The following is a 13,608-nucleotide window of genomic DNA, read 5'->3' on the forward strand; positions in this document are numbered from 1 at the left end:
TATGGAAACCCTGGTGGAGTACTGGTTAAGTGCTATGGCTGCTAACCAGGAGGTCGGCTGTTTGAATCTGCCAGGCGCTCCTTGGAAACTCTGTGGGGCAGTTCTACTCTGTCCTATAGGGTCGCTATGAGTCGGAATCGACTCAACGGCAGTGGGTTTGGTTTTTTGTTTTTGATCTTTTGTATTTCAAAATATCTTTGTACACTTATTACCATGCATTTGTTATGGTACCTATTATGCCTTTTCCTTTAAAAATTTTATGTAAAGGTATATTAGAAAATGACAAAAAATCCCCAAAAATCCTTTTTTCTCATTAGCTTGTATTTATTAGTATCCATTATTATCATAGATTACAGTAGTAGTTGACTTGAAAATAGTAGTATTTTATTAACTTCAAAATATTATAATATCATTGCCTTTCTCAAACCAATCTGATACTATTACAAGTATGAAAATTACCATGGAAAGTAGTCTAGCAAGCATGTACTTTCAGGAAAACAAGCTTTATTCTACTTACCTGTACGTAAAACTTAGGCACACTTGCCAAGGCATTTACTATGTTTGCTAAGATTGTGCTTGAAGGTGGCGGATACATATACTTGAGGCATGAATTTAGAGGAAAAGTCAGCCTAAAAGAAAAACATTTAAAATGCTTATTATCGTGTTTTTATTTTTTAGACAGGCAGATAAAAGCCTGCTTTATTGAATAACTGATCTGAAAATTGCCAAGACCACTATGAACAGACACGTGAGGGGGAACTTTATTTCTTGGTCTCTTCCTCCTTGGACAGTGGCTCCTTTGTGGCTTGGAGCCACTCATCACAGCACTTCCATACTTCCTTGGTTGTAGACCTGCGGTTCTCAGCCTGGCCAGCTAAGAGCTTTCTGCAGGCCTTTCCTGCCCTTAGCTGGTGGATGTGTTCCATGAAAACCTGTGTTTTCTTGAGCAAGTTCTCCTTCACCTTCAGGTACTGTGATGCACGTGATACATCTTCTCAGATTCACAGTGTCTTCTGAGAAACCAGTGCAGAATTCTCATCCTCTTACTCATGATACCTTCTCTGGGATTTGAGCATTGGCAGTACCTTTTTGTTACCTACGCCCATATGCTTACCCTTCCAGAAGGCCAAGTTGTTTTTCTGACATAGAGCTCCAGAAGGAACAGTTATACTCTTAAGGATAGTCAGCCCAACTTTGGTCAGTTTCCGGATTTGCTGATGGGAGCTGGCACTGGTGACTTCAATGGTATCACTGGAGTCAAATCAGGCTTTCTTCTTACCACAGCAGGGAAAGCTGGAGGCAAGCCTCTTCGGAAGCCTTAGCATACTAATGGCTGTGGCCACAGCGCTGAAAGGCTGTAATGTTTTAATAATTGTTTCACAGCCATAATTAATTTGAGATTATCTGATAACATATAAAACTGCTCAAATGATGCAGTACTCTCTGATTTACTTTGTTGCTAGAATATTCAAATAAACACTTTCAAAAGGAAACATCTTTTTTGCATTAAAGAAAAATGCATAAAGAAAATGTAAAACTAAAAATTGCTTAAAGAAAAATACCTAATAAGGTATTTCTTTTTAGAGTTTATAACTCTGAAAATCTTAGTAGATACTTTGTTTGAACAGAATCAGTGACAATTAAGCTATCGTATCTCAAAATGCTTAATCTACACACTAAAAATAGACAAGACATACACTAAAATATAATTTAAAAATTTATCTTATTTGCATCTTATACACACAGAAAAACAAAATCAAATGAAGGGCAAAAAACAAATTATGCTAACCCATGGTTTGGTGCAATTCCATTTTCTACTGTTAAACAACCAAATTCTTTCTTTTCTTTATCATCTTCCAGAGGGTCTTCAGATCTAAAAAATGGAAAATCAAAGTTGATCTTAATAAAGTAAAAAATTATACACAGAAAAGACAACTTACCTTCTCAAACATGGCATTACAAAAACAGTCCCATAAATAAATGAAAATTCCAAGCATTTCTCAAGCAAAGACCAATGAAAAAGAAGGGAAATAAGAATTAACCTTTATTGAACACCTTCTCTATTCCAGACACTGGGCACTCCACATTTTCTTTTACAATTCACAACAACCCTATGAAAATGTTATAATTCTCATTAACCAAAAAGAAAATTGAATATTTACCTGTAGGGTTTGTTAAAATGCAGACTGCTGGAGGCTTTCCCACTCCTAGCCCCAAGTTTCTGATTGAATAGGGCTAGGGTAAGGCCTGAGAATCTGCATTTCAAACAAGATCCCAAGTGATGGCAGCTGGTCCAGGGACCACACTCTAAGAACCATGGGTACAACTTTGTGAAGGCTATGTAATTACAAACAGTCACAGCAGTACAGCTGGCAAGCGAATACCAATCTCTGATTTCAAAGGACATGCTATTCATAGCACATCAAAGACTTTATACTACTTACCGTCTCTCTACTTAAAGTTGAATACTTCTCGGCCCACTCTCTTCCCATTTCACATTAATCAATTCTAATATTAAATCAAGGAACCCTGGTGGCACAACAGTTAAGTGCTTGGATGCTAACCAAAAGGTTGACTGTTCGAACTCATCCAGTAGCTGCATGGGACAAAGACCCGGTGATTGACTTCCTTAAAGGTTACAACCAAGAAAACTCTATGGGGGCAGTTCTACTCTGTCACATGGAGTCACTATGAGTCAGAATCAACTCCACAGCACCCAACAATACAAGAACAGTAATATTAAAGCAACACTCAGGTTCCTAAAATTAAAGCCCAATTAGGAGTCCTTGGGTAGCACAAATGGTTAAGTGCTTAATTACTACCTCAAAGGGTGGTGGTTCAAACCCACCCGGAGGAGCCTCAGCTTCTGAAAGGTCACAGTCTTGAAAACCCTGTGAAGCAGTTCTACTCTGCACACATGGGGTTACCATGAATCAGATCAACTTGACAGCAACAACAACATCCGGAGCAATTTATTTTAATATATTAGATTCAACAGAGAGATGCAGCATATGCTCTGTTTCAAATTATTTACTTGCTAATCTGAAAACAATCCAGAAACAATACAACTGATAAGTTAAAATGTTAGGAAGAACTACTTACCTTTTCTTTTTTTCAGCGTTTGAAGAAGGAAGTAGAGAGTGAACTTGATCTTGCTCTTTCGCAAATTCAACAACTAAAGTATGACCTAAAAGTTTCAGCTGGTGGAGTCTTGTCAATGCCTTCAGTTGAAGCATAAGAGAGTAAAAAACATGAGGATTTGATGATCTAACAAAAATCACTTGTTAGAAACCATATGGAAAATAATTTATACATTTCTTTAATTGTTAACTTTTCCTTGGTTATTTCCCACCCATTGCCACTCCTGGATTGCTAAGTTTTTAATACTTATTAAAGGACTGATACCTAACCAAAACCTGCCTAAGTTTAGCTGTCAGCTCATCGTAATCGAACAGCCAAAAATGCCTATAAATATACACATAATGAAGCTGCCTTGTCTCCCATAACTTAATGACCACGGCCACAAATCTGGAGGCATCCCTTAATGATGCCACAATAACATATTACATTATTTGTCCATTTTCTCTATACTTTCTCAACTTCAGAATATGCTCCCTCATAGCTCCGCCACATATCTGCCAGTTTGTTGTACTGTGGAGGCTTGCATATTGCTGTGATGCTGGAAGCTATGCCACTGGTATTCAAATACCAGTAGGGTCATCCATGGCGGCCAGGTTTCAGGTGAGCTTCCAGACTAAGATGGACTAGGAAGAAGGACTGGGCAGTCTACTTCTGAAAAGAATCAGCCAGTGAAAACCTTATGAATAGCAGCGGAACACTGTCTGATATAGTGCTGGAGGATGAACCCCTCAGGTTGGAAGGCACTTAAAATACTACCGGGGAAGAGCTGCCTCCTCAAAGGGGAGTCGACCTTCATGACATGCACAGAGCCTAGCTTTTGGGACCTTAATTTGCTGACGCAGCATGACTCAAAATGAGGAGAAACAGCTGCAAACATCCAATAGTGACTGGAATGTATGAATTATGAATTTAAGAAAATTGGAAATTGTCAAAAATGAAATGGAATGCATAAACATCTACATCCTAGGCATTAGTAGCCTCAATGGACTGGTATTGGCCATTCTGAATTGGACAACCATATGCTGTACTACGCTGGGAATGACAACTTGAAGAGGAATGGCGGTGCATTCATTGTCAGAAGGAAAATTTCAAGATCTATCCTGAAGCACAACACTGTCAGTGACAGGAAAATTTTCATACACTTAAAAGGAAACGCAGTCAATGCTATTATTAAAATTTACGCACCAAATACTAAGGACAAAGATGAAGAAACTGAAGATTTTGACCAACTTCTGCAGTCTCAAATTAATCAAGTATGCAATCAGGATGCACTGATAATTACTGGTGATTGGAATGCAAAAGTTGGAAACAAAGAAGGAGCATCTGTAGTTGGAAAATATGGCCTTGGTGATAGAAATGATACTGGAGATCGCATGACAGAGTTTTGCAAGAACAACGACTTTACTGCAAATACCTTTTTTCACCAACATAGACAGCGACTATACACATGGACTTCCCCTGATGGAATACACAAGAATCAAATCAAGTACATCTGTGGAAAGAGGATGAAAAAGCTCAATGTCATCAGTGAGAACAAGGCCAGGGGCCTCCTGGGGATCAGACCATCAATTACTCATATGCAAGTTCAAGTTGAACCTGAACAAAATTAGAAAAAGTCCATCAGAGCCAAAATACGACCTTGAATATATCCCACCTGAATTTACAGACCATCTCAAGAATACATTTGACGCACTGAACACTAATGACTGAAAAACGAGACGAGCTGTGAAAGGACATCATACATGAAGAAACCAAAAGGTCTTTAAAAAGACAGAAAAGAAAGAAAACACCAAAATGGATGTCAGAAGAGACTCTGAAACTTGCTCTTAAACGTCCAGCAGCTAAAGCAAAAGGAAGAAATGATGAACAGGCTGAAGAGAAGATTTAAAAGGGCAACTTGAGAAGACAAAGTAAAGTTTTATAACAACATGTGCAAAGAGCTGGAAATAGAAAACCAAAAGTGAAGAATAGGCTCAGCATTTCTCATGCTGAAAAAACTGAAGAAAAAATTAAAGCTTCGAGTTGTAACAGTGAAGGATTCCATGGTGAAAATAGTAAATGATGCAGGAAGCATCAAAAGAAGATGGAAGTTACTACATCAAAAAGAGCTAGTCAACGTTTAACCATCTCAAGAGGCAGCATTCGATCAGGAACCGATGGTACTGAAGGAAGAAGTCCAAGCTGCACTGAAGTCACTGGTGAAAAACTAGGCTCCAGGAATTGACAGAATACCAACTGAGATGTTTTAACAAATGCATGCAGTGCTGGAAGTGCTCACTCATCTATGCCAAGAAATTGGGAAGGTAGCTACCTGGCCAACTGACTGGAAGAGATCGATATTCATGCCTAGTCCCAAGAAACGTGATCCAATCCAATGTGGAAATTATCAAACAATAACACATGCATGTAAAATTTTGCTGAAAAGCAGCTGCAGAAGTGTACTGACAGGGAACTGCCAGAAATTCAAGCCAGATTCAGAAGAGGACATGGAACAAGGGGTATCATTGTTGATGTCGGATGGATTCTGGCTGAAAGCAGAGAATAACAGAAAGATGTTTACCTGTGTTTTATCGACTATGCTAAGGCATTTGACTGTGTGGACCATAACAAATTATGGATAACACTGAGAAGAATGGGAATTCCAGAACACTTAACCGTGCTTAAGAGGAAACTGTACATAGATGAAGAGGCAGTCATTCGAACAGAACAAGGGGATACTGTGTGGTTTAAAGTCAAGAAAGGTGTGCATCAGGGCTGTATCCTTTCACCATACCTACTGCAACTGAATGATGAGCAAATAATCCAAGAAGCTGGACCATATGAAGAACTGGCATCAAGACTGGAATAAGACTAATTAAAAGCCTGCATTATGCAGATGACACAACCTTGCTTGTTAAAAGTGAAGAGGATTTGAAGCACTTACTGATGAACATCAAAGACCATACCCTTCAGTATGGATTCCACCTCAACATAAAGAAAACAAAAATCCTCACAACTGGACCAATAAGCAACATCATGATAAATGGAGAAAAGACTGAAGTTGTTAAGTATTTCATTTTACTTGGATCCACAATCAAGACCCACTGCACTGGGCAAATCTGCTGCTAAAGACCTCTTTCAAGTGTTGAAAAGCAAAGACATCACCTTGAATACTAAGGTGTGCCTGACCCAAGCCATGGTGTTTTCAATCGCCTCATATGCATGCAAAAGCCAGACGATGAATAAGGAAGGCTGAAGAACTGATAGCTTTGAGTTGTGTTAGTGAAAAATACTGAATATACCATGGACTGACAAAAGAGTGAACAAATCTCTCTTGGAAAAAGTACAGCCAGAACGCTCCTGAGAAGCAAGGGTGGCGAGACTACGTTTTACATACTTAGAACATGTTATCAGGAGGGATCAGTCCCTGGAGAAGATCATGCCTGGTAAGGCAGAGGGTCAGTGAAAAAGAGGAAGACCCTCAACAGTATGGATTGACACAGGGGCTGCAACAATGGGCTCAAGCATAGCAACGACTGTGAGGATGGCGCAAGACGGGGCAGTGTTTTTTCTGTGGTACACCAGGTCACCATGAGTTGTAACCGACTGGACAGTACCTAAACAACATTGTTTTAGCCGGAAATGCTGGTGGCATAGTGGTTAAGAGCTACAGCTGCTAACCAAAAAGGTCTGCAGTTTGATTCCACCAGGTGCTCCTTGGAAACTCTAAGGGGCAGTTCTGTTCTGTCCTATGGCGTAGCTACGAGTGGCAATCGACTCGACAGCAATGGGTTTGGTTTTTGGGTTTTATTCTTTTAGCCTAAGACTTTGCTTCCTACTTTGAGAAAACTGAAGCAACTAGATGAGATTTTCAGATTTCCACAACTTCCTACATACCAGCATCTGCATCTACATATTCTACCTTCTACTTGTCATGCTTCTATCTCAACTCAGTTACTTGACTGATAAACTAAATCCCATCCTCTCTCAGCTAATCAAGGACCTCTCTTTAGCCACTCTTTGGAACTGTACAGAGGGCCATTCTCACCTTCATCATTAATTTTCTGCATCTACTAGATCATCCATATCAGCATATTCCCATTTCTCTCATCTTAAAAAAAAAAAAAAAAAAGACTTAAGCATTATACAAACTTCCTATTTACAATTCTTCCCTTCCCATTTGGTCTCAAACCCATTTCGATTAGGTTTATACCCCAATCAATCCAATGATACTACTTGCCATGGTCAATGATAAATTCTCCATTGCTAAGCAAACGGTCAACTCTCAGTCTTCATAATCACAGTATTTAACATAGTTCACTCCCTCGATACATTTTCTTCACTTGGTTTCAAGACGCCATACTTTCTTAGTTTACTTCTACTTCACTGGTTTCTATTCCTTAATCCCTTTGCTATTATCTTCTCAAACTCTTGATGTTGGAGTACACCAGAAGTCTGTTCTTGGTCCTTTCTAAACTCATTCTCTTGATCTAATCCAGCCTCCTGAATTTAAATACCATTTCTATGCTGATGATTCACCAATTTATAACTTCAACCCAGACCTCTGTTCTGAAGTCTAAGAGTATACATCCATACTGTTGGATATTCTTCTCCTCAGGTGTCTAATACACATCTCAATTTCAACACTTCAGAAACTGAATCACTGATCTTTTCCTCAAAAATGTGTGCCACTTGGAGCTTTCCTCATTTCAGCTGATGGTAACTCCATTCTTGTAGTTACTCAGGTCAAAAACCTTGGAATCATCCTTGACTGCTCTTTCTCATTTTCCACGTCCAAGCCATCCAAGATATCCTGTTTACTTTCACCTCCAAAATATACCCAGAATCTAACCACTCCTTACCACCTCCACTGCTATCACCCTGGCCCAAGCAACCATCACCTCTAGCCTGAATTACCACAATAATCTTTCAACAGATCTCCATCCCTTTTTCTAACCTTACCCTCCTACAGTGTATTCTCAAGGCAACTGACAAAATAATCCTTTTCGGTACAAATCACATTATGTCACTCCAAGTTAATCTTGACCCCATGACAATGTGGTTTTCATCAGTGTTATGGACTGAACTGTGTCCCCTCAAAATGTGTGTCAACTTGGCTAGGCCATGATTCCCAGTATTGTGTGACTGCCCGCCATTTTGTCATCTGAGGTGATTTTCCTATGTGTTGTAAACCCTACCTCTGTGATGTTAATGAGGTGGGATTAGCAGCAGTTATGTTAACGAGGCAGGACTCAACCTACAAGAAAAGCTAGAAGAATAGCGCATCCCCTGGACAAGGGGCCCTGTGCTCAGAAGCTCCTTGACCAGGGGAAGACCGATGATGACAACCTTCCTCAAGAGCCGAGAGGACGATAAAGCCTTCTCCTGGAGCTGGCGCCCTAAGTTCGGACTCTTAGCCTACTAGCTTGTGAGAGAATAAATTCATCTTTGTTAAAGCCATTCACTTGTGGTACTTCGGTTACAGCAGCACTAGATAAGAAAGACAATTAGCATATTTTACTTGTAACAGTGATTACTAATCTTTGTATCCTTTAGAAATTATTTTTAATTACATATACATATTATGTCAACTTTAATTCACTATACAGTTAATCGGTTATTCTTATGTCCAAATACCTAAGCATTGGGCAAGATCTGGTAACTTTTCTAATTTGACAAACCAAATACATCCTGTTGGACAAACTCTTGAAGCACAAACCTTTTTGCTTTTAAAAACTACAATTTAACATTACCTCCCATTTTTCAATCAAATACTGTATAATAAAAAACTGTTGATCACCTTAATAGTAAATTAAAAGTCATACCTTTATAGCTGCCTTTTCATTCGGGAAAGTAGCAAAAGCTGTATGTTTCTGAAAGAGAATTAAGATAGAAATTATTTCCAACATAATCTCAATTTCTAATAAAGAAGTATGACATTTTACCTGTAGAGAGTGATCTGACACATTAATAAATCATGGGAAAGGATGGAAAACTCAGGTAATTTAGCCAATTATTAGCTTCACTATAAAGTGGTTTGGAACCTTTTTGGGTTAGACATTTCAACATGAAAGCTATGTAGCTTTTTTCTTATAAAGGTGTACACACACACACAAAACACATTTACCTATACTTTCATATACTTTGGAGCCCTGGCAGTATAGTGGTTAAGAGTCTGGCTGCTAACCAAAAGGCTGGCAGTTCGAACGCACCAGCTGCTCCTTGAAAACCCTACAGGGCAGTTCTAGTCTGCCCTATAGGGTCGTTACAAGTTGGGATTGACTTGACGGTAACAGATTTAGGGTTTTTTGTTTTTGTTTCACGTATCAGAAGTTTAAAAACCTCTACTTTATCAAAAAATACAAAATAGCTCCCATTTATAACTCTTCTAAAGATCTTAAACTTTCTCTATACAGGTTATTGCAAATTTAAAAATATTCACCAACAGAGAAATCATTCCAAGTATGTTTCCTTTGTGTTTTGTCCTTGTAATAAGGTTCAAGAAGAGAAATCTATATTTAGCTATAAACTTTAAATATTTCTAAAACCACCAGAAAAAGAGCATATGTCAAAAGTAAATCACTATGCTGTTTAACGTAGAGTTCTTGACAATGCTTATTAGTGCTTGCTAAGGTTGGGTTTAAGGTAGTTATACGGAGCCCGGTGGCAGTGGTTAAGAGTTCGGCTGCTAACCAAAAGGCCAGAAGTTCGAATCCACCAGCAGCTCCTTGGAAACCCTATGGGAGCAGTTCTACTCTGTCCTATAGGGTCACTATGAGTCAGAATCGACTCCACGGGTTTTTTTTTTTTTTTTTTTTTTGGTTTAGGGTAGTTATAGAACATACTTTATCTATTCTTACCCAAGATGATTTAATTAACAGTGCTTAAATCGAAGCCACGAAGAATATTTGTACTTGCATACATGAGACTTTCACTGACCAAAATCAGTCTTTCCTCTAGCTCAGTAATTTTCTATTCCGGTTGCACATTAGGGTCACCTGGGGAGATTTTGGAAACCCTGGTGGCATAGTGGTTAAGAAATACAGCTGCTAATCAAAAGGTCAGCAGTTCAAATTCACCAGGTGCTCCTCGGAAACCCTATGGGGCAGTTCTATTCTGTCCTATAGGGTCGCTGTGAGTTGGGACCGACTCAATGGTAACAAGTTCGGTTTTTTGAGCTTGGGTGACTTGAAAAACATTAATGTATCCCCCATTGCAGACCATCCTGCAGAAAAGAAACATTACCATTACTACTTTAATGAACAGAAACCCACCTAAAACATCTGGTATAAAGAAAAATAAAATCATTGTGTAAATTCCTGTATAGGAATTTTTAATAGTCTTAAACTATTGCTCCCTAATGGATTCGGTCAGGAAATTTTTATGAGTCCCTTGGTTAAAAATCTGGAAGAAATCCTGTATTCAGTTTACACAAGTTATTGACTACTGTGATTTCGCCTTAATATTAACAAATATGTTAACATAGGATTATAAATACACGAGAATTAAAAAATGGTTTCATAATTATAATATCATCTAATTCTAAGAGAAACAAATTCAGAAGAGTTGTGAGATTCTCCAAGGTGGGTCCAAAAAGGGAACATAAATAATGACAGTAAGCTTAGCCTCGCCTAAACCCGTTGCCGTCGAATCGATTCCAACTCATGGAGACCCCATAGGACAGAGCAAAGCTGCCCCATAGGGTTTCCAAAGAGCAGCCGGTGGATTCACACTGCCGACCCTTTGGTCAGCAGGCAGCTCTTAACCACTGCGCCACCAGGGCTCCTTTTCCGCAGCGCTGTGACTAGTCTAATTTCAAGCCAATTAAAACTTCACTTAGGACTCAAGATAATTTGACATAGGAGAGCAAAGATGGGGGAAGTCCCTACCACACAGGCGCGTCTTCCCCCTCTTCTCTATATTCTTCTTCCGTCATCGCTCCCCTCCCCACTAATCCAGGGCCTTCCGGGGCGGCTCGGGAGGGACGCGCCCTTACCAGTCGCCCCTTATCTGACAGGACCCGGACCGACTGCGCCCCGAAGTACTTCAGCAAGTCCTCCTTCTCTTCAGTGGTCAGCTCCGCGGGTAGGTGCCGCACTAGAAGGGTTCGGTCGCCCCGCGGCGGGGAAAGCGAAGCGGAGCTCTGGCTACTTCTCGACTTCGGCAGTGGTTGCTCGGGGGCTGCCATTTTCCCAGAAGAAAAAGCAACTGGGGCACCGCTGGGAGCCGCAGAAGAAACTGCAGCAGCAACACCAGCCGAACTCAATGAGCGTTTTTCCCCTTCTCGCTAAGGATTCTGGAAACAAGGAAATGCCGCGAGCAAAAGTCGCTTTCTCGCGAGAACCGAGCCACGGCTCCGAGACACTTCTTCGGAAATAAGTTCATGAAACTGAAGCGTGAGGTGGTACAGTTACCGGAAAGTAAAGTGACTTAAGTTTCAGGTTTCTGCAGGAGGTATTAAAAAACAGAAATTCGCCCGTGGGAGGCTCGAGGATTAAAAAACAGATAAAGGACCTCAGCCTGCGTGAAGCAAAGAGGGTGACGCTCAAGGACATTTAAAGACTCGCTACTGCGCATGTTCGAACGGGGAGTGGGACTGGGAGGAGGAGCCCAGCGAGATCCGGATCAGCAGTTTATTGTTATTAGGTGCCTTCCAGTAGTTTAGGACTCATAGCCACTCTTTGTGGGACAGAAAGAAACCTTCCCCAGGTCCAGCGCCATCCTCACAGTCCTTGCTATATTTTAGCCCGTTGTTGCAGCCACTGTGTCAATCCATCTTGTTGACAGTCTCCCCCCTTTTTTGTTGACCCTCTACTTTACCAAGCGTGATGTCCTCCAGGGACTGGTTTTTAATCCTGGCATCTTTTGAAAGTGAACCTGACTGCCAGGTGAAGGGAGAGGAGTGGAGGTGGAAATTTTGGTGTGTTCTTTACAGTGTTGGATGGTAAATCTTAAAGATAGCGCAGTCTTTTTATAGCTCGGAAGGGCTCATGTCTGCAGGAGAACTCAGTTTAAGGGACAAAAAGTTGAAACAGAAGAAATGTTTTGTTTCCTTGAATCAACAGGCATATATAACATCCTGATAAGCACCAGCCAGGGTTGGTTTTAACAGATTTGGCAGCTTCTGGGGAGAGATACTCTATGTATGTTTGTTGGAAATACTGCGTGGGTCCACACTCTTGTTACAGCAAATCGCGGATTCGAGCCTCCTGCCCAAAGCCAATAGTGAGATAGGAAGAGGTAAGCAGCAAGATGGCTTTACTGAATATGGATATTCAATAGACAGAGGCGGTTAAATTTCTTCCAAATTCTGTCTACCCTAAAAGGCTGACGTGAGGGTTTTATATGAGGAAGGTTAGGGTTACCAAATGTCTTGAGCACGTAGTCCACAAATGGTCTCATACATCACAAAACAACTACAAGAAACTCTTTATTAAACTAAAGGTACGCATGTCAGACATCTGGACTCTAATCAGTATGTTTGTAACAGGCTAAAAAAACTCACCTAAGGATCTCTTGGCTAGTGAAACTGTTCTGTCAAGTCCACTCTGGCTGAGATAGGAAGCAAGAAAGAAAGTTGCAGATTGAAAATGTCACTCAGCATTTCTGCCGTTTTGTAGGCTGAAGGCCATTTCTCAAGAGAGCAAAAGAGAGAAGAAAGACCAAGGCCACAGGAGTTGAGAGAGCTCCGCATACCTCTGGAAGAGACCAGTGCAGCTGGTGTCATAAAAAATGTTTCTAGAGATTACTTAAAGTATCATTATGGCTTTAGTTATGTCGAGCTCTCAGTGACCCATTGTAAATATGAGAAAACCTGTAATAAGGTATAAGGGTGTTTGTTAAGAGTGGAACAGGCTGCTGAGCCCTGTCTTGAACAGAACCTGTCCCATTTTCTAAAGACTAGAGAGAGATTGATCACAGCTTATATAGCTATACTAAAACCAACTAGGAAATATATTCTTTCTACTTTAATATTAAAACACTGGAGAAAATGTATTTTCTCTATCTCACTCAGCCACTATCCCGCCTAGTTTCTGAATGGAGTGAGGTAAAGATCATCCCCAAAAGGGGATGTCTCTATCTCTCTCTTTGTCTCTCCCCCTCTGTCTTTCTCTCCCCCATACAGTGAGGGCCTTGAGAATTCTAGAGAGAGGCATTATTCTAGGTGCAGATACTATAATCCACAGTCTGGAGGTCCAGGGTATCTCATACCACACTTTTTATTTGCTGCAGGGCTAGATGTTAGAACAATACAGTTCTACTTTCATGGAGTATTGTTCGGGGGAACTGGGAAGGGACTGGCAGTAAAACATGGGGGTAAAAAAAAAAAAAAAAACGAACAACTGTCAGGAAGAACCAAATCATGAGGACTCTTAAGGTTTGTTAAGAGCTGCATGAAAAAAATCATAGGAATGCCCACATTACATTGCTCTGATACTAAATGTGAGGATCAAATCAATGCAATGTATCATCAGTTCTGTTCCACTT

General features: G+C 40.3%; 1 protein-coding gene and 1 pseudogene across 2 annotated transcripts in view; both read right to left on the bottom strand.

The window, feature by feature from the left end:
- The window catches only part of RNPC3 (RNA binding region (RNP1, RRM) containing 3), a 39,666-nt gene extending 27,986 nt beyond the window's left edge, over positions 1-11,680 (bottom strand). For both annotated transcript variants that reach the window (XM_049880225.1, XM_049880224.1), the window contains exons 1-5: positions 11,117-11,680; positions 8,946-8,993; positions 3,103-3,221; positions 1,790-1,873; positions 518-629 (exon numbers count right to left, since the gene is read on the bottom strand). In XM_049880225.1, the coding sequence (XP_049736182.1) occupies positions 518-629; positions 1,790-1,873; positions 3,103-3,221; positions 8,946-8,993; positions 11,117-11,308 (555 nt within the window). In that variant the 5' untranslated portion in view covers positions 11,309-11,680. The remainder of the gene's footprint in view (positions 1-517; positions 630-1,789; positions 1,874-3,102; positions 3,222-8,945; positions 8,994-11,116) is intronic.
- On the bottom strand, positions 636-1,773 carry LOC126073504 (60S ribosomal protein L19-like; annotated as a pseudogene).
- Positions 11,681-13,608: the final 1,928 nt, after the last annotated feature.

This window comes from Elephas maximus, chromosome 3 (genome assembly GCF_024166365.1).
Source record: "Elephas maximus indicus isolate mEleMax1 chromosome 3, mEleMax1 primary haplotype, whole genome shotgun sequence".
NCBI classification, from domain to species: Eukaryota; Metazoa; Chordata; class Mammalia; order Proboscidea; family Elephantidae; genus Elephas; species Elephas maximus.